A 22,454-nucleotide genomic window follows, 5' to 3' on the forward strand; every position below is an offset into this window, starting at 1 on the left:
AAAATGTGTGCTCGTAAATTGTATAGAATATAACTTGTCTAAATTCCCTTTGAAAAAAAAAAAATACACAAAATATTTAAGCAAACAAAAAAATAAATGAAAAGTTTAGTTTTTCTGTATTTCTATAAACTAAAAACATCCTTCAGGCAGGATTTGTTTGGCAAAAAAAAAACTCAAAATTTTAATAACAAACAACATAAACAAAAAAAATAGATGCAAAAAAAAAACAAACAAACCACTTAAAAACTTTCCTTGCACAATACTCTCTACCGGATAAAAGCCGAAAAATATTCTAAACGTGGTGAACATTATGAAAATTCCTTGGCTTGCAAACCGTTAGACTTCCATGCCAAAAAAAACTCCAACTCTATTATAATCATCAAAACAATACCACATGTGCTCTACTGCCATTCCGTGCTGTTCCTGTTGCAGGATTGCTTTTGCATGATGCGTGATGGTTTTGGTGAAAAACAGGAAAATTATATTTCTCTTCCTTGGCAGTTTAAGGTATGAGCAATTCACACACACAACAGGTGAATAAACACAATAGTGAGGCATTATAATGAAATAGAGTAAGGACTCAGGATATAGCACATTTTTATTGTTATACACTAAACGAGTATCCTTTCTGCAATATGAAGCGCATGAACTTTTTCACTGATAGCAGCACAATATACCCGTACCACCAGCAAGCAGCACCCACTTGTCATCTCACAAAATGTGCAACAAAAAAAAAAATTCTCGTTATATCTTTTGTTTGTCTGTAAAAGAAAATACCAACCCCATCCCTTCCACCTTCATCATCCTGTCAGTGCTTTGTGGTATAGAACTTTATCCTTTTTATGTGATAACGATGAGCAACGAACCAACCCATTCCCTTCTAACTTCAACAATTCTCGTACATTTTTACCTTGTAATCAAAAGTTTGATTATCATCTGGAAAATATGCTGGAGGTAAAGCAACGTAGAAAGGGTAAAAATGCAATAAATTATTCAAGTTTTTAACGTTTTCCTTTTTCATTTAACTGATTAAATGTGGACGAGTAGAAAATTTACCATCAACACAAATATACGTAATTTGAGAATAAATATTTCAACAGGACAGGGACGTGACAAAACAATGTGACTGTGGAACGAAAATGCTTCTTTTTTTTTTTTTATTCGGAAATGTCACTCACAAGAGGGTTTTTCTTATAGAGAATGGTTAATTCACATCTAGAGGCAGGGCCGTACACTCCCTTGGGGCAAGCGAGGCGGGACGGCGCCCCGGGGCCCCCAACCGACCCCAGGGCCCCAACTGGAGACAATGCAGAGAAGGAAACTTTTAGCATAAATTGAGTTACGAAGTAGGTAAATTAAAATGTATTTGAATCACTTCGGAGACAAATTATATCATTCAGTGTAATGTATAGTGCATTGGTAGCCACACAATATATATTGATTTAATAAAACGGTTACCCCAGGGGCCCCAAAAAAATAAACTGCTTTTTTTAAAGAAAAAAGTTTAATTTTATCTTAGGGCCCCAAAAAATATTACTTGAAAAATCTTTGCAACCACAAATAATACATTAGGGGCCCCAAAAAAGCAAAAAACAACTTCAGGCCACGGGCCCCAAAAGCCTTTACTTCGGGGAGTCAAAAAAAAATTAAATTAAAAAAAATTGTTTTTTAAATTAAATTACATTTGTTGATGGATTACTAAATATTACTTTAGGAGCCCCAAAAAATATGACTTCGGGGCTCCAAAAATATTATATGAAGGGTCTCAAAAAATAATTTTTCAGGAACCCCGTTAGTTGAGAGCCAATCAAATATTAATTTGGGGGCCCCAAAATCTATTACTAAGGGGCCCAAAAATAATCATCAAATTTTCTGATGGCATGACAAATATTATTTGAGGATCCTTAAAAGCTATTACTTCAGTGGTTCAAAACAATCAAATGGAAAATTAAATATCAATTCAGGGGCCCCAACATAAATACATCAGAGCCCAAAATAAAAACATTACGTTATTGGTGGCATTTCGAATATTACTTCAGAACAGAGGCCCCAATACCTATTAATTCTTGGCTCCAAAAAAATTATATTATATTTTAGAGGCCTCTAAGCACTCACTTTTGAGGCCCCAAAAATAGTTTTTCAGGGGCCCCAAAATAAAAAAAAATATGTCTGGTGATGGAAAATCAAATACCTAACCTATATGTATTTATTACTTCAGAACAGAGGCCCCAAGAACTATCAATTCTAAGCTTAAAAATTTTTTATTTTAGGGGACTCTAAATATTTAATTTTTGGGGCCCCCGCACAGTAAAAAAAAATTATGTTTAATGATGGAAAATCAAATATGTACATGTTCATACTTCAGAACAGAATTATGTATCTTGCTCTGTAGTACAAGTGCAAGTTTTGGCATCCAAGAAAGTCGCAATACACTCAACAGATTTTTACTAATACATCCAAAACTTGCTTGCAAATTTTTAAGACCTTAGAGCTTAAAGGTGCAACATGTGAAATAAGTATAAATCAAAACCGTCGAAAAATTTGAAGCAAGCCCAACTAACAATCTTGCTTGTATAAAGCTTTATAGAAGCAAAAGAAGCTTGTATAAAGCTTTACAGAAGCAAAATTGTTAGTCGGGAGGTCTTGGTGACATGCAGTTTCATGCCGCAAACACCACATCAAATTTATTAATATAAATAAATAAGGAAAAAAACATATAGAACATAGAAGTTCACAAGGAATAATGCAAAATGAAAAATACCTAATGGGTTCATTTACTTTTTAGTTATGTTTAAATACTTTATTCTTACAAAAAATTTTATATTCACAATTTCACTTTTCATACAAAGTAAAATGCTAGACTTATGGTAAGAGTACATAGCTTTTATCTTAAAGCTTTTATCAAAATATTTCTGATAATGTAATAAATACATTAAATCTGTTTTGTATAATTAATGAAATACCGTTTTTAATGATTTTGAACACAAAACAAATTATGCCATCTGATTTCTTGTATGAAAAGGAATTTTTAGGCAAAAACAATTTAGTGCGGTCAATTTAGACATCCGAGGTTACATTAATTCCCAGCAAGATTGTTGGAAACACCATCATAAACTAAATCTAAAAAGTCCTCATCGATCCGAGACCTGGAAAAAATATGACTTATGGTAAAGGTCACAAAAAATGGTTTTTCACGATTTTCAGCAAAACTGTAAGTCTTATCAAAAAATTTTCAATGCAAGAATTGTACACCAGATTATTATATATAAAAAGTGTCATGACACTTTTTTTTCCTAAGATCCACCGTTTCTTACGTATAACGATTCAAAAAGTTGAAGTTGAGTTGTAATCGTCATAATCAGGCCTATTCTGAAAAAAAAACTCCCAACTGAAAAGTTCTTGAAATTTCATTATTTTTTTTTTTGCTTGAATATCGTTCTTTAATGGTTAAGAATATGGAGAAAGCAAAAAAATTTTCCATTTTTCCGATTGGGGCCCTTCTCCCAAAACCATTTCCCTGGTAATTTTTGTTTAGAATAGGTCCGAATATAATACAGGGTGTCTGATAGAGAATGGGCAACCCTAAAACGGCTGATAGTTACACTTATGACTGTTCTAAAAACAGATAGAAAAAAGTTCTATCGCAACCACTTCGTAAAATACTGTCTTTTTTTCGTTCAGTGTATTTTAAATTTTATCATCTTATGTTTTCGTTCACGTTTTCCAGGTCTCGGATCGATGAGGACTTTTTAGATTTAGTTTATGATGGTGTTTCCAACAATCCTACCAATTTTCAGCTTGCTGGGAATTAATGTAACTCGACCCCCTTATTTAATTCTAATTTGACCGGACTAATTTGAAAATCGTTCGAGCCGTTTTAAAAAAAAAAATTTATATATATACAAATGTTCTAACATTTTTCAAATAAAAGTTGGTATTCCATTTTGAAGAAATAACTAATTTACATATAAAAACGAAATTTCAAAATTTTTCACCAACCCATTGTCAAAAAATTGATTTTTCAAAAAAAAAACTTGAAATATTTTTTTTTAAATCAAAAATGTTGTTTTCGAAAAATTTCTAAAATTTTAATATTACCTTTTACTTAAACCCTTTTGTTTAAAAATTTTCGTTGAAATGCGGTTGGTTTTGTACGAGATATTTAGAAACCAAAAAATCCGTTCTATAGCAGGTACGTTAATAACGCTACAAAAAATATTTTTTTTATTTCAAAAGTTGGCTCTTATGTTAAATACTAAACAAGAAAATTTTAATCAAAATCGTAAGAGCCGTTTTGAAAAAAAAAAAATAACTTTTTAATTTCCGTTATATGACAGTTACCGTTAGTTTTGGTTAAAAAAAAAATTTAAATTTGTCTCGTTGTTCTCTTTTTAGTCTAATAGCTGGGAGCTGATTTTTTGCGTGAGAGGTAACCGATTAATATTAATATTAGAATAAGCCCCAGTCATGGTGATGACGGTGGTTACCCCAATCCCTAAAAACGCGTTTTCGGACTGGTCTGTCGGGTGTTTGGGCGCGGTTAAAACGTCTGTCATGGGTGTTTTTGTAATCAGGAAGATGTGGGCGTCAGGATTCTATTATTCCCATGTGGTTACCCTCACTAAATCCATTTTCAGACTTATTCTAATATTAATATCAATCGGTTACCTCTCACGCAAAAAATCTGCTCCCAGCTCTCGGTCTATTAGAAAAGCCCTCTTTAATTTTATTATAAAAAAATATATCCGCCTCATTTTTGCTTTATAGTTTGGTATTCGTGTAGTTTACAAACTGGTGAAAGTCCATAAGTCCGCAAGGCTTTTTTTTAAACAGCAAGTCTTAGACAAAAAATGTGTTCTTTGTCAGAGCCAGTTTTACTTCAAATTGTTTTTTTTTTTTTAATTGAAGAAATGTTTTAAAAGCATTAAATAAACACGTTATTTTTCTAGTGTCACGGGTGAGACGAAAAACAGAATTATTAAAAGTGCTCTTTTAATTAATTTATCTTCTTTAGCTGTTCCTTTAATTATAATAATCTCTGAACTTTATGAAATAATAATGATGTTGTGACAGAGTTTCTATTTTTATATTAAAGTTCAAAGTTAAAAAAATAAATTGACCTTTTAATTAAAAAAAAAGCAATAAAGAATGACTGATATTTTTATAAACATAAATTTTCTTCCTTCTTGGCCATTATTATAAATTTATCCTATTGGTTAATGTTTTTAAATGCAAGTTTTGAAATATTTCTATTATTTCTGTACTCAAAACTGTACTAATTTTATTAAGGATCAACTTAATATTTCATTAAATACAGTCAAGTAATGCGTGTTTTTTTTAAGGATGCAAGTCTTTTCTTCTACTCGGGTTGCTATGGAATGTATAAAAAGAAGTCCTTCTTTTAAAGGTCAAAGAATTACCTTGTTGGCTATGAACTTACTGTTGATAAATCTTATTATTACACCCAAGGTAAAATAAGACTTAAAAAATTAATGCATTTTCTCCATGTCTATTCTATAAAGAAAAACAAGATATTTTCTTACCTTTTATTGCTTCTTCTTCCTCTTCTAAGATTCAAAAGGTTTGTCACTCATCCTACTTAATCATTCCATAAATAGCAAATAAAAACTCCATAATAATAAAAAAAATTTATTGAAATATAAAACATTTTCTTATTTATAGACTGTGTTTAGAGAGATACAAGGATCTGGGCACTATATAAGTTGTAATAAAAAATAATGCATAAGGATTTTTATGTATTCTTAAATTCATTTTATTGAAGTGAAACTGTCATTGAACCATTCAAGAAAATAAAAATAAGTTACTCCAAAGGAAGTGCATCGTATAGTAGTGAGTGTAAAATTAGTGTTTAATGTTTGAAACAAAAGTGCCCAAAAACTATCCTGAGCAAAGTTACGTACTTATATCTATAGAAGTGTTTTCTGATTGATTAACAAAGTTTCTTACGAGATCATTATCAATTTCTTGTTAATTTTGTTAATGTTTAATCAATAGCTTCTCTATATAAATTATAATATCACACCACACATATTGATTGATCTAAGTTTTCAATTGTGTTTTTTTAATTAAAACATTTTCTATTAAGCATTTCTCAGATTAAACAAATCCCCTACAATTAAGTCTCTTCAAATAGATATTATATCATTAATTTCCTGGAAAAGATACATATAACAAAAACCCAATGTGATGTGCCTTTCACATTAATTTATATAATTGCCGCCAGCAAGACGCACGAGCCAAAAATAATTCCTTCAACAAGGAACAATCCCAAAACACACAACCCTCTTAGTTCACCTTTCTCTCTCAAAAAAAAAAAAAAAAAGAAAGAAGGACTCTGTTCTGTTTGGCGAAAAGTTTATTTCCTTATTCAATGAATATGGTTTCAATCAACGAGAAATTACCAAGCATTAAAGAGAAGATCTGAGAGAGAACACCTCCAGGATTCTCAGAAAGACTTTTGTTCACATTCGTGTTTTGCTTTATACCGAAAGGGTTTTGGGTGGCCAAGGGCTCTGTTCATTTGAGGAATTACAAGAAGTATTTTTCTGACAGCATACGAAGAATAGAAAATATTGTTGGTATCGTATAAACTTATTCGTAATAGAAAATCGTATGTATGTACAAATCCTTTTTGGCTAGAGGTGTTTATAGAAAATTTAGAAAACTCTTCGAAATAGAAGTCTATCGTTTTCAGAGGATAACCAATATTGAACTCAATGGATTCTTACAAAACCCAATTTTAAAGAATAAAGTCTTTAAAAATTTCGTTAAAGTAAAATAACTTCAAAAAACTTTTAAACGTTGGGTTTTTGCCTGTTGAATGGACTTACCTTTACCTAAGTTAAAATGTAAACACAGATCCAGCAATTACCATTTCACCGGAATTGCTTAGAATGTAAATTAAATTTTCAAATCAAAGTTAACACAAAATTTTCCTAGAACCAGAATAAAAGCCTAAAGCCTTTATGTAGTTTCTCTGAAGCATAAAGCTTTTAATTAAGCAATTAAAAATGAATACCACCAAGTTCATAGCTTACAACATTTTATTCATAGTTTCATACCCATAATCTTTTAATCTTCGCTCGCAATTCCAAACAATAATAATAACGAATAAGTGCGGTACTTTCACTATAAAACCTACAGCATGACAATTAAGTGATTTAATACGACTTGTAAGTGAATAAGTATCGCCTCTATAACATCAACTTTATAGCCATATCAAAAACGAAAGGTTTTCCCCGTCTTTCCGGTTACAATACAACTCTTCTTGATGCGATGAACTCACAACCATGCCTAGACCATCCCAACAATTTCTTCAAGTCTACTATCTCTGTGAGAAGAAAAAAAAAAAAACTTAATTGTGAAATAAAATAAATGCAAATAATTGTATAACAATAGTTTTTTTCTTTCAATTTTCTCATAGCGCCAATTCCCAATTCAACCATTGTCAATTGAAAAAAAAAATAAGAGAGAAAGGAATAAGTTTTTGGAATGGAAACAAACTGAAAATAAAGAAAATCATCACTCACACCAGCCAACAGTCAGTAACAGCAGCCTGGTTCTCAGAGAAAAGTTCATTTTAGACAGTCATTCACAGGAAAATACAGAAAACTGAAAATAAAATAACGCGTGAGGAAAACGTTAACTTTCAAATAAAATACATTTATTCCACCAAAAAGGTTTTCATTCAATTCAACAACCGACAACCATTCGCCTTTAGGCACACTCTCTCTCTCTTTCTCTCTCTCTACCACCCCCTAACTCATTGCCTTTGGAAACACAAAACAAAAATGTCTGTGACAGTTAAATTTATTTTCCGAAAACGCAATTTTAATGGAATTAATTTAATAAATTAATTTTCTTCCACAAAATAATTACCTCGAACTAACTGCTACTAACAAACAGTACCTCCACCATATTACAGGGTTTGGAGTCTGGAGATATTGACTCAAAAAAAAAAAAATATTCAGAGTCTGCAGCAGAAGCGGAATTTTCAAAAAGAGCCCTCTGGCGCCAACAACGCCAAGCAAAAAAACAAAAATTCAGAAAAGTAAGTCTCGAACAAATAATAATAATACAAACGCAGCACGAACTTTGTAATTACATTTCGTACTTAAAATCTAATGTGTAAATCCATAATGTCGTAATTAATGTTTTCGAAAGTTTAATGTAGTAAAAACCAAGCAAGAAGAAGCAGTTAGCAGTAAGCAGTCGCAGTCGGCATGGTATCGGCTTCGGCTTCAGCCAGATAGGGTAACGAAACGGGACTTGCCCCCATCCCCTCTTCCATTTAAAAAAAAGAAGGAACTAAGTGAGTAGGGGGCTAAAAAGTTGAAAGTAACATTTTCAATTTTTGGTTCTAGGTTGAAATTTGGTGCTGATAGCTATTGCAGTTATCAGCACCCTTCCATGGAAAGTGCTCATGTTTTTGTGGTTCTTTGGTTGCAACAGAGTTTAGCAGTGAGGAAGAGAAGAAATCCTAACCAACAACAAAAAACATTTCTGCAAATAAACTTGCACAAAATAGTTTACTTCTTCTTAAGAAATAGCCACCACAGCATAGAACCACAGAAAAATACCCTTAACTTTTGGTTGTATGGCTGGGAGCTGGAGCTCTCTGGAAGAAATATTATTGTGCAACAGCAAAAGTTTGCAACCCTTCTCTATTTTGTGTGAAGCTTTTCTTGGATTTTTTTAATAGAAAAGCCTCTTTGGTAACTGGGGTGTTAGTTTTCTGATTCGGTGGTTGTTAGCTATTGATGTATAATACTCGTCGTTGTTTTGTAGTTTTTGCATGAGGGTGATGAATTTTTGGTCTTTGTGCGGTTGGTTTTGCAGGCTTGAGAGAGTTTTATAAAATACATTTTCAGTGATAGCAAAAGTAGAGTTTACACAGAATATAAACTTTTCCCCTGAATATATTGTATGCTCCTAAATGTAGACAACAAATAAAATTTTCAGATTTTCAGGAGAATCCTTTCCTCTCCTCTGTTCGTTTAGGATAGAAAGTTTTTTTAACTTTTAACTTTGCTTTTGCAAAGATTTCAGATAACGAGAAATTAAGCTGCACTGGAGAAAACCGATTGTTAAACCAAAAAAAAAAGTTTCTAACTCGGGACCTTCTCTTCTGGGTTTGTGGGTTTTTATTATATTTATTTAAACTTCTTACGAGGAATATTTTGCTATACAAATTAAATTAGGAAATGTATGAACATTAGGGTGGGTCAAAAAAATCGAAATTCTTTTTTTTTTGATTTGGTACTCCCAAAAATCGATACGAATATCTTCTAAACGGTTAAAGCAATTAATTTGATGCCAAATAATTTTTTGTAGAACGTTTAAGCCCCTACAAGAATACGTCTTGCTAAATTGAAAATAATGAATTTTCAGTGAACTGGAAAATTTTTTAAAATATAAAATGTTTTCATAATTTTTTTTAACTTTGACCTCGAATATCTTTAGAATGGTTAGATTAATGAAAAAAGTTAACAACACCTTTTTTGTGGAGCAATCAATTTCCAACAAGAATATGTCTTGCGCGTTTGATGATTATAATTTTTCAGTTTGTTACAAAATTAAGACCAAAAAACGAATTTTTAAAGATTTTCTCGATTTTTTTACCTCAAATATTTATTCAATGGTTAGATAAACGAAGTGTATAAGGCCTTTTTTGTAGAGCGTTCAATTTCCTACAAGAATCTGAAAAGAAATTTGTTAAATTTTTTTTAGTAGAAGCTTGATGTAAAAATGGAAAATTGCAAAGCGGAGGACCTTCCCATTAATATAAAGAGCTCATATTTGGTGTGTATATTCTAGAGGGGTCTAGCAATCGATTTTTCGGAGTACCAAATCAAAAAAAAAGAATTTCGATTTTTTTGACCCACCCTAATGAACATAACATCTTATAAAACGATGAATAGATTGGAATTTCGTCTTCTTAAAGGCCAAGTCATATGAAGCCAAGTCCAACTTAAGACAGCCATACGCATGCAGATCAAGCTATTAAACCGTTGAACGATTTGTCTTTTGCACCAAAGATCTAGGGTTCGAATCCCAAGACAGTCCAATACTTTATTTTGAAATGGTAACGGAGTTACGAATAACAGAGTTACGCGCGACAGAGTTACGGCCGTCAAAGTTACGCGAAACCGAAGTTACGACAAACTAGAGTTACGACTTCTAAAGTTATGTTAAGGTATGACATGTGATTTTTGGGTTGGCAACAATTGCAACAACAGTTCACCACACCAAAATAACGTCTGTAAAAAAAAGGGTTATTTTTGTTATTATTTTAATATAAATAAGAACAAAGTGAGTATTACAAAATACGCTATGAATAATTATATTAATTAATAGAAAAAAAAAATACGCATTTGCAATATTAGTTGGACAAATAAGAACTTAAATTCAATTATGTCCCCCAAACTTACATAAGAATACTTATGTTTTTTTTTCTATTTCAACGTTTTTGCGATCTTCTCACAAAAACAAAACCATATATATGTATATATCTATACCTATCCAATCAAAATTTTACAAGATTAAATAACACCCATTTTCGCTTTACTCATTTAGTTCTGACCAATGAGAAAAATGTTAATCTCTTGTTTGTATTTCCATAATTCCATATCGTTTCTCGCAATTGTTGCCAACCCAAAAATCGCATGTCATAGCTTAACATAACTTTAGAATTCGTTACTCTAGTTTTTCGTAACTTCGGTTTCGCGTAACTTTGACGCTTGTAACTCTGTCGCCCGTAACTCTGGTATTCGTAACTTCGTCGGTTTCTCCTTTTTTTTAACTTGCAAATAATATTTTTTTTTTAAGAGAAAACTTCTTTTGTATCGTAGTGATTTGAAACAAGATAAAACGAAAAAGCGACACGAAAAATCAATTGATCATAACTTTTTTGTTTTAATAGATGAATGAAATTTATACATTAAATAGGTAATTATATAAATTATGATTGTGCAAAATTTCAATTAATTTCATATGTGAAAAGATGTTCTTTTCCTAAACACGTTATATCTTTTGATTTAGAGCACATAACAAAATTATTTAACTTTAATACGCATGCTGATAATATTACCTTTCATTTAATATATCACACATAAAGGTATGTACGTTAGGGTGGGTCAAAATACAATTTTTTGGATTTTCAAAAAGGCTCAGCGATTAAAAGGTGCTAAATGGTTCGGTTAGCTTATAAGTAAAATTTCATTTCATTATTTTAAGCCTAAGTGCCTCTTGATTGTGGTTTAATTTTTGAAAAAAGCTGATTTTTGCCTAAAAACCACATACGCTTTGCTTAATTTATTATGATCTCATTTCTTATACAAGCTAAGTCAAGAAGATGTGCCAAAAAGCTTAAGCGTGTAGGTTGGGTAGGGACTAGAAAAAAATCGTTTTGGAGGGGGTTAATATTCGCCCCCCTTTAGCCCAGAGGTCCTATTTTCTAAAAAAAATGATTTAATTAGGAAAAAATATTATTAAAAATCAACCGTTATACCTACAACAACATGTTTTACATTTTTGTTGAGCCCAAAATCTCTTTTTTAATTTTGCTTTCAAAGAAAGCTGTTTTATAAAACAGTTTTTGAAAAATTAATTTTCAAAATCAAAATTTTGAAAAAAAAAATGTTTAAATTTGCGAACTAATTTTTTTTCAAAATTTTATGTGATTAAGTACTATTTAAGTTTTCAAAATTCAATGCTCTTATTTGTTTTCAAGCAAAAACAGAAAACCGGATGCAAAAATGTTTTGTCATTTTTGAGAAATTAAAAAAAAAACCAAAACTACATTTTTGTAAGACTTGTTAATTAATTTATGAAACATTATATGTTTCTTTTATTATTTTTAAGGGGATACCACGCCTCCAAGGTAGAAAATCTGAAGTTTGAATATTTTTCCTTTGCATTAACTACAATTCTACAAGTTTCAAGATTTTAGGGTATTCAGAAGTATACTTTTTAATAATTGATATTAATTCTACCAAAATGGGCGATTACCACGCCCCCTGAATGTAAAATCTCAATTTTTCGATTTTTTTCTTTGTATGTACTTCAAGATCCATGAACCATGACAGTAACAAGTTTCTATGAATACTAGAAGTTTGCCATAATTTTTATCATTTGTTAGTTAGTATGTTAGTGAGTAAATCAGCTACTCTTTTTGCGAATTTTGAAAGCCTTTTTCTAAGAAACTACAAATCCTACGTCGTAGCTGAAAGTTTTTGACTAGCTTGATTTGGACTATGTTAACAAATAAAACGAGTTTGAAATGTTTGACATTATTGAAACAAAAGTTAGAATGGTTCGAAAGCGGCTTGAGTTGTTTCCTAAGGGTGTAGGACCAAAGTTCATAGAGAACTTGGCTGGGCAACCGGAGGCAGAAGATAAAGTTTGATTATAACCAAACTTTATATTATTGTTCTATTTACAGTTTGGCACCTTTTCATCACTGTGCCCGTAAAAAAATCAGCAAAAAAAATTTCTCCATACATTTGTGACCCAGCCTAATGTACGTGCTCTACAATTTATATAATCTTTAATTGAAAACTTGAAAAATATCTCAAAACACCTGTGAAGATTTGTTGCCAATGGCCAGACTAGTTTGAAATTTCGACATGGTTGGCTTTAAAAAAATTCTTACTTTTTTTGTAGGCATGGTAGAAATATGATTGAAGCGTCATATAAAAGGTGAAATAATAATGAAATAAAATTTATTATAGGTTGTATTTTAAAAAATGGATTTAATGGCGTTAGAAGAGAAAAGGGATTGATTGTTTTGCTTTTTTTATGAAAATAAATTGGGTTAAAAAAAATTCTACCTCTTTTTGTAGATGTTGTATAGACATGGTCGATATAAATATTTTGAGCTGAAACAATAAGCTTTCAGATAATATATAAAATTTATTGTAGGTTGTCAAATAAAAAAAGTGATGGAATAAAAAAAGTTATATTTTTTCGATTTTTTTAAATGATTTTTAAGGTTTCACTTCAACCACGTGTGAATTGCACACATGATTTTTTTTTTTTATTTTCTTATGATGTTATATATCGTCCGTAAACTGACTTTACAGACAGCCAAAATCTTGTTACTATTTTTTTTTTCTTAATTTGTATTAAATTTTACGAAAACTCACCGCGTTTTATAAGAAATATTTATTTATTTCATTCAAAGAATTTATCGACCCGTTTTTAATAAAAAATTGATTAAAAAAATAAAAAAAATATGGATTGTTTTTTGAAATCCAACAATATATTTGTTTTAATTATAATTATTAATAATGGCAGCTGAAAAACTTCTATATAAAATCTACATAGGGTACCATTTTTTTTTTATTTCCGTTTTAAATCAAAAACTAAAATAATTTGGTTTGATTTATGGATTAAACATAAATCAAACCAAATTATTTTATTATGGATCAGAACTGTTATTAGTGCCAAACGATTGACAACCAAACAAAAACGCTAGTAGTTTCGCATTTTTGGGTGTCAAAACATACTTCTTTTTTTCCGTTCGTAATATGTTTTGACTTTAATTTTATGCAAATATCTTAAAAGAACAAATCCATTCTTGTTATTTTTTCCTACAGTGATAAGGAACTATTTATACTAATTTCAAAATTATGGTCACTGTGGCGTATGTGAAACATTTTTTTTTTTTTTTTTTTGAATATTTATTGCTTAAGAAAAAATCTTTTTGATAAAGGTATTAAAACCATTTGACCAGTTTTCTTACTGTTAACATCATTTTGGGTTTAGTCGATATTTTTAATATTGAATGATGTAACTTCTGCACAATACAATTAATGCATTGTATTCATACCCTGTATATTCGACTTGTTAAACTCGTACATTGTAGGAACGATCTTCTTCAATCATCTAAAGGAAAATTATTTCACTTTACAAATAACACTTTGTTTCATTGAAAAAGACAACAAAAGCTATAAAAGAAGTTATTTGTTTTGTACTTTTTGCCTAGGATGTAAGTATGTGTAGATACAGTAACTGAATTTCCTTCTTTCTCTGACTGCAAAATTTCTGAAAAACGACTGAAAAATATTCGTTTCTCGTTACACTACACAAATAAAGACAAAAAAAAAAAAAAAAAAAAAAAACAAATTCTATTTTGAAAACTATGTATATAAGCATAAATAACCAATTAGTTTGTTTGTTACAAAATCATTCAATAAGAAGAAATATTCCACTAAAGAAGGAGCACAAGAAAAATAAAAACAAACCGATTAAAAATGTATGACAAACAGAAATTCCAAAAGGGAAGACTTTTTTTAAATATAAAACCTTTTTGATTTCTGAATGAATGATTTTATGTAACTGGAGGGGCTTAAGTTACGTTTCCTCTTCCTCTAAACGGTATACCATAAAACAGCTATATCAATTAAACAATTCAAGCATAATACCAATATTCTATTTCACATTAATTGTAGTCCACTTGGAAAGAACAAATTGCAACTGTTTTAGATAAAATTTTATTTATAACAATTTAACCTGGTAAACCAAAATAATGTACCCTCGACAAAGAGGTACCTTCACTATAATAATATGAAAAAGGACACATTATACTGTACACCCACGCGATCCTTTTGTATGTTACTCTTTATATAATGGCAATGGCATTGATTCTGTGGTTGGGTTGGACATTGTTAAACATTTCACATTGCAACAATTTGCAATTTTTGGTTCGTTTGTGGGGTTGAACGAGGCCAGATTCTGCCACAGGATACAACGATAACACAGTGGCAAAAAGCAATGAACAATGAGCACATTCAACACACAAACATACAATTACAATTGACCACAAACCGTTGATTACTTAATTCCCACATATAGATACAATTACTACATACATATAGGATATATGTAGGTATTTATATAAAACTTTATATTGTCTCGTTAAAAAAAAAAATACAATTTCCTGTTGAGTTGGCAAATATGGCAGACGCATAGAATACCTTTATGGGAACGGGTGTTAAATGAGTAATAATTGAAATTCAATTTTATTTGTTTAGCAAGGATCGAAGTAATCGATATTGCCACTGCAGTTACTGTGTGTGTAGTATATAATTGTGTTAAACAATTCAAAATTGTTGGAATTGCAAATAATATCAAGTTGATTGTTGTTAAAATTGAGTTCATTTAAATTTTAATAAAAAAAAAAATAATAATAAAATTGAAGGTAAACTAGATAACCAACAAAAAAATATTATGTTACAGGAAGAATTGCAAATAAAAATATAGGATAGCAAAAAAAGGAATGTAACTATTTTATGCCATTTAAGCGGAAAAATGTGTAATTGAGATTTAATTTGCTAGACAAAACAACTAGAATTATTAAATTCATACAAAATAGAAATTAAGTATTCGAGGAATATTTGAGAGAATATAATACTATAATATTATTTAAATCGCAGGATCAGTTAATGGAGGCCATTCAATTGAAGAAACTTTGAAAAAAAAAAAACAAAAAATGTAATATAATTTGTACATACCTATTTACTGAATAATCCGTTATTATGGGATCATTACAAGATTTGCTTGTTTTACTTGCTTAAACACATATACAGTGCTTTGGTTACACTTGTTAACTGAATTAATATCAATTAAAAGCTCGTCTTCTTCACTAAAATCAGGATTAACGAAGGAGTAAGTATTTGAAAGTAAAGATCTGAGTAAGAAATAACGTTAGATTTTTGACGTGATAACGTCTTATAAATCGATGAACCATGGCAGCCACCACAAAAAAGTGACGCCATTTTCTAACGTTACACTCTCGCACTTTCGCAGTGCGTCAAAAAATTTCAATTCAAATTTAAAAATAAACTATTAGAGATACAAAAATCTTCTATAGCATATTTGAAAGAGAAAAGCCTAAAGCTTAATCCAAATGAAGAATTTTTAAAAATTCCGTCATTTAATAGGGTAAACAGGGGTAAAACGGAAAGATAAAATTTGGGCTAAAATCTAAACGCGAAGTCGTAGAGAATTGATTTTTTTTTGCTATAGATTGATGAGATTAATTTAAGAATAATTGCATTTAAGAAAAAATTCTAAAAAAATTTGAAACTAAGCTATAACGTTTTGTTTGAACGTTGTACACGTGTTGGGGCTATGACAAAATGATGATTTTGGGTAAAGGAAATTTTTTTGACAATTCTAAGGATGCCAGGTGAAAGATGAAAGAAAAAAAATTAGGCGTCTGATACGGATTTTTTTCCAACACTATGCGTTTCGAAATATGAATTTTTGAAAAACACCTTGTTTTTTATTGGTATTTTTGGGTAATTTTTGATTTTTAGCTTTTTTTTGGAGTGTTCAAAAAATCTCAAACTTATAGGACATGTAGGTTTTGGCCTTATACATACATGTGTTTAGAATCGTTTAGTGATTTTAGACTGAATAACGGAAGAAACAAGTTTTTAAAAAACACGTTTCTTGACCGTTTTTAACCGATTTTCATCATTTTTTATTTTTATATTTTTTTATTTAATAGACACAGGAATTAAGTATATGGAGTAATGATAGACCATGACTACGACTATATGTGTGCGAAGTTTCAATCATTTTCGTAAACACAATTTTGAGATAACGGTAAAATAAAATTTTAAAATTCAACAGGTTATAACTTTTGACTAAGAGCATATAGAAATTTGATTAAACATTTATGAGCATCCTGATACAATTACCTTTCATTTGGTACATCAAACATAAAGGTAGACTAACTACAAGCTACACAATGTTAAATCAAGAAACTTGTGAAAAACCTCAAAACACCAGTGGAGATCTGTTGATCATTAACAGCCACCAGTGTGGGAAGTACCGTAATCTCAGTCTGGAAATTCCACATGGTTGACTTTAAAAAATTCTAACTTCTCTTGTAGGCATCTTTGAAATGAGATTTATACATCATATGAAAGGTGAAATAATAAGCTTTCTCATGGTATATATTTTTTATAAGTTGTCAAACAAAAAAATTGATTCCATAGCCTGAGAACATAAAAAAAAATGTTTTTTTTATTAAATTTGCTCTTTTTTGTAGATGTCTCATAGACCTGATCGATATATATATTTTGAGCTAAGACAATAAGCTTTCAGATTGTATAAAATTTTGTATAGGTTGTTAGGGAAAAAATGGAATTAATGACGTGAGAAGATAAAAATCCATGTTTTTTTTTTGAAAATGATTGTTTTCAATAAATTATTTGTATACTTTTTGCGCATTGCAAAAATTTAAAAATGGTTTCATTCTTAAGAAGAAATACTTGGCTTTTAAATTTCATAATTTTTTTTTTTTGTAAGCTTTTAAAATAAAAAAATAAATAAAATAAGAAAATAAAAAAGGTAATTTTTTTTAGCTTTTTCTTGTAAATTATGATTGTTTGAAATAAATAAACGCTTCAATTGACTAGTTTTAAAAGCACACAACCTGTTTTCTTACGACGTTATCACGTAAAATCATCATCCGTAAACCGGCTTTACAGCCAACCTCATTTTTGTTTGCTAACGATGACGTTAAGACTTCATCCACCTTCTTCCGCCAAAACTGTCACTCTTGGAGAACATGTCAAGCAATTTTAAGGCAAGACTTTATTTTATCGTATGATTTTCAGCAAGAAAATGAGGTGCTTCAGTTAAAAGAGTTAGGAATGGTTTGAAGCCAAAAAAAGTCAATACAAAAACCAAAAAAGTTGTAAAATTTAATATTAAAACTAAAAATTAATAAATATTTATATTATGTATAAAATTATTTTTCTAATTAATACCAAAAATTGTTTATTCCCCGAAGAAGAAAATTCTTAAAATTAACTTAAAATGAAATTGTTTCAATAAAACCTTTTTATGACATTTTACTTGATGATCAGTCTATGATTAGTTGCCTTATAAACAATGATATGTTGGGTTGATCCTGCAACACTGAAAACGATTTTTTCACAGTTCTCAACAGAAGAGTACTTGTTCTTTTTGAAAATATTTTTTTATCATGCTCAAGCACCAAATTGGGTGTATATTTTATGGACTGAATCTTAAAGTACAACATTTTTTCACCATTTTGTTATTTATAAAAATTAGTTTTTTAAAAGGACTAAAACGATTTTGAAAATATTTTTTCTAAAAATGCATCTTAATAAAAGAAATTAAACTATTTACTCATTTTGAAATCCCTCCAAGCTTGTACTTACTACATTATATTTATATTAATTTTAATCTTTTACCTAGACAACAAATTGATAGATATTTTTAACTAAATTTTACTTCCTATTCTTCTCTTTTCAGATCGTAAACTCCAATCAACAAGAACTTACAACCGAATATCATTAAAAATGCCCCAACATCGCTGCACCAGCAGCTATCTGCTGGCAATAGCCATGCTCCTCCTATCCATTGTTCAACTTACAACAACCAGCTCATCATCTCTACTCGCCTTCACAATGAAACTGCGAGAAGATTGTCAAGAAATGTCCAGTACCTCTCAATGTCACTGCTCACCAGTACTAACAGACTTTGAAATCGCCTGCCCCGGTCAAGGTATCGACCCCAAAATTATGATACGCATTCGACAAAACAATTATGTTCAAATTAATTGCCATCATATTGATCCATCAGAATACAGTCTACTGCCAAAAATGAACATTGGAAGTAATCCAATGGTACAAATAAGTCAATGTCCGTTACCGCCATTACAACCGATACAGAGTATTATTCAAAGATTAGGAATCACTCAAGTGAATGCTTTGCTTTTTGAAAGTGGTGAACTTGGTGGATCACTGTCACGTTTACATTTCCGAGGATTGCACGATCTCGGTCGATTAAGACTTAGTTCGAATGGTTTGTCAACTCTACCCGAAGATGTCTTTGCCGATCTAAAAAATCTCACCTGGCTCGATCTCCGTTCGAATAAAGTCGAATTACCACAAAATATTTTCACCTCATTGGAGAATTTAAATTTTCTAGAACTTGGCCACAATAATCTGCAAGATCTTCCCCCGGGAATCTTCCGAAATCAAAAGAAACTCATACATTTGAATCTCTGGAGTAACAATCTAACAAATCTCAGCAAAGATGCCTTTGAAGGTGTCTATTCAATAACTGATCTTGATTTAAGTGCAAACAATATTGTCACTTTCCGTCCGGATGTGTTTTCCTATCTCAAGAATCTCACAACTATCAATCTCAATGGCAACTACTTCAAGTCACTTCCCGAAGGACTTTTTGCAGAAAACAAGAATCTCTCATTGTTCCGATTGAACAATAATCGTGTTCCATTGAAGCATTTACCTTCGGGACTGCTCTCTAATCTGCCAAATCTTCGAGAAGTACGTCTTTCTTGTGACTTAGAGACCATTCCTCCAAACATCTTTGCCAATTCAACGTCCATTCGAAACATCACAATCTCTGGAAATAATCTTACCGAACTGCCGTACATGCTTTTTGCTGATCAAATTGAACTGATCGACTTGGATCTCACCAGAAATAAGCTACTTTCCTTGCCAGAAGACATATTCCAGAATACTAGGAACCTAATAGTACTTCGATTGTCACACAATCAGCTGACAAATGTCACAGGGTAAGTTTTCTTAAAATTTCTTTTTCACCCAAGTCACTGACTTTTTCTATCTCTTTCCAGGGAGACCTTTAACTCTTTGGAGAATCTAGAATTCCTCTACATGGATAACAACAATTTGCTCACCATAAGCTCTAAAGCTTTCGGTCACACCCGAAAACTCTCCTACATCAACATGGAGAACAACCAAATCCATTTACGTGAATCTTTCTTTGGACTTCTCGAAGAAGGTGATCAAATCGAAATCAGTTCACCATTTCAAGACCTTCCAGAACTGAGAACCCTAAATTTGAGAAACAATTCAATCCGCCACATTTTCACCGATTGGAGAATGAACAACTTGAAACTGGAAAACCTTGATCTCTCCCACAATAACATCAACATGATCACCGATAATGATCTTCTATATCTTAGCAGACGGATCTTTGTCAACCTTACCCACAACAATATTACCAGAATAAATTTCTCAGGAATCGATTATCTAGACTTGAACCTTTCCGAACAGAAGATTCAAGCTGCTGTAAGCTATAATCCTCTCTTCTGTGATTGTGAACCGTTGTTCTTCTTGCAATACTTGAATGGACATCTAGGAAGTCAGTTGAAGGATGCTTTGAAAATATCAGCCAATCATCTGGAATGTAGCGGCCCTGAGAATTTAAAAGGGCGTTTAGTACAAGACCTATCTCCAATGGAACTTCTTTGTCCACTGGAATATGAAAGAAACCGTTGTCCTGTTGGCTGTGAGTGCATGGTTCGGACATTCGATCGTGTTCTGATTCTGAATTGTTCCAATGCTGGTTTCACTGAAATTCCAGCCCTTCCAACATTAAATACTGCCAGTTCTAATGGAACCGAACTCTATGTAGAACATAACAGACTTACCAGTCTTCCCAATATCACCTCGCCAGGTTTTGAAGAAGTTATCCGGCTTTATGCAGCTTTTAATAACATCTCTCAAGTTAGTGTCCAAAATTTGCCAAAGAATCTCAAGACCTTGGATTTGTCACACAACAAACTTAACCTTTTGAACTCGAGTATCCTAGAGTTTTTCAACAAAAGTAAAAGCCTTAATTCTGTGTCTCTTAGCGCGAATCCATGGACTTGTGAGTGTGACTCCAAACCTCTCCTAGAGTTTGTACAATTGAACTTTAAGAAGATTCCCGATCTTAAGCAAATGGTGTGTTTAAGTGGAGAGAAATTCCAGTCTTTATCAATCAGCGCCATCTGTCCGTTTGAGGAGAATCTTGTTATAGCCATGAGTATGCTTGTTGCTATAATTGGACTGACTTTAGGCACCTTGGCAGCCCTGTACTATAAATATCAAGTGGAAATCAAGGTCTGGCTTTATGCTCATAATATGTGCCTGTGGTTTGTTACCGAAGAAGAACTCGATAAGGACAAGAAATATGATGCCTTCTTGTCGTATTCTCATCAAGACGAAGACTTAGTTGCAGATTATTTGGTACCGGAACTTGAAAACGGTCCAACACCGTTTAAACTGTGTCTTCACCTTCGTGATTGGGTTGTGGGAGAGTTTATTCCCACTCAGATTGTACGTTCAGTTGACGAGTCTCGAAGAACTATCGTAGTGCTGTCGCCTAATTTCATAGAATCTGTGTGGGGACGAATGGAGTTCAGGGCCGCTCACACCGCAGCCTTGAATGAAGGGCGAGCTAGGGTAATTGTGATAATCTATGGAGATATTGGAAACGTAGACGATCTTGACCCAGAATTGAGGGCTTATTTGAAAATGAACACCTATGTGAAATGGGGTGATCCATGGTTCTGGGATAAACTACGTTATGCTATGCCCCATCCATCGAATAACATATCTGGACTGGTTAAGACCGCTCTTAAAAGTTCAACAGATGATAAGTTAGAACTTATTAAACCCTCGCCAGTGACTCCTCCCCTAACAACACCACCTGCCGAACAAGCTGGAAAGAATCCATTGATGGTGAAACTTAACGGTGGCAACCCTATGATGACCAATGGAAATGGTGTACAACCCTATTATTTGAATGGAAAACTGCCCAACGGTCATAATGGACACATTAATGGAGCCTATATTATTAACACAAATGCCAAGCAAAGTGATGTATAGGACAGACTTGACTTCGGAACCTATTACCATCTAGAGTAGTTGTTGTGTGAGAAATATAAAGTTATTTTTTAAACAAGAGAGAGACTAAAGAACACCCACAAAATAATATTATGGACACAAACTATCTTTATCCTTGATGTGCATTATTTACAAAACAAAATTGAAAAAAAAAAAAATTCAACACTATAAATAAAATTTAATAAAAAGAAAAAAATAAAAACCGATCCTTCTATACTACATCGGCGGCGCCATGAATGACATTAAAAGGGGCTCCAAAGATTTTTGGACTTGACAAAGCCCTGGTTACGTGTAGCTTGTAAAATCATTCGAAATGTAGGTATCATGTCGCAAATGGAAAAAATTTTAAATTTTAAGAACTGACGCTCAAATGATGTATAATATTATTTTGTTTTTAATTTTTTTTTTAATAAATAAAATTATATTTTAAATTTAATTTTTTTTTTAATTAAAATAAGATCATCTTACTTCACATAAAAAACATAACAAAACAAACAAAAAATATATTTATACAAGCGATTAGATATTTTAAATTTTAAAAACAAAAAATGAAATCTCAATTTAAGTGTTAGAATAAAAAATATTAATAAAAATAAAAATAAAATAAAACTTAATTTCCTATTTAAAAAAAAAAAGTTTATATTTTGCATTTTTAGCTTAGTATGTATTTTTTTTTTTTTATTTTTATAGTTTATTTAATATTTTTTTGTTTCAATTTAATTAAAA

At 31.2% G+C, this 22,454-nt stretch overlaps 1 protein-coding gene across 3 annotated transcripts in view; it reads left to right on the top strand.

Annotated features, from left to right (window-relative positions):
* Positions 1–22,159, top strand: part of LOC129916140 (protein toll) — a 177,203-nt gene extending 155,044 nt beyond the window's left edge. For all 3 annotated transcript variants that reach the window (XM_055995936.1, XM_055995934.1, XM_055995933.1), the window contains 2 exons: positions 18,319–19,609; positions 19,670–22,159. In XM_055995936.1, the coding sequence (XP_055851911.1) occupies positions 18,366–19,609; positions 19,670–21,710 (3,285 nt within the window). In that variant the 5' untranslated portion in view covers positions 18,319–18,365 and the 3' untranslated portion in view covers positions 21,711–22,159. The remainder of the gene's footprint in view (positions 1–18,318; positions 19,610–19,669) is intronic.
* The last annotated feature ends 295 nt before the right edge of the window (positions 22,160–22,454 follow it).

Source organism: Episyrphus balteatus, chromosome 3 (genome assembly GCF_945859705.1).
Source record: "Episyrphus balteatus chromosome 3, idEpiBalt1.1, whole genome shotgun sequence".
Classification (NCBI taxonomy): domain Eukaryota; kingdom Metazoa; phylum Arthropoda; class Insecta; order Diptera; family Syrphidae; genus Episyrphus; species Episyrphus balteatus.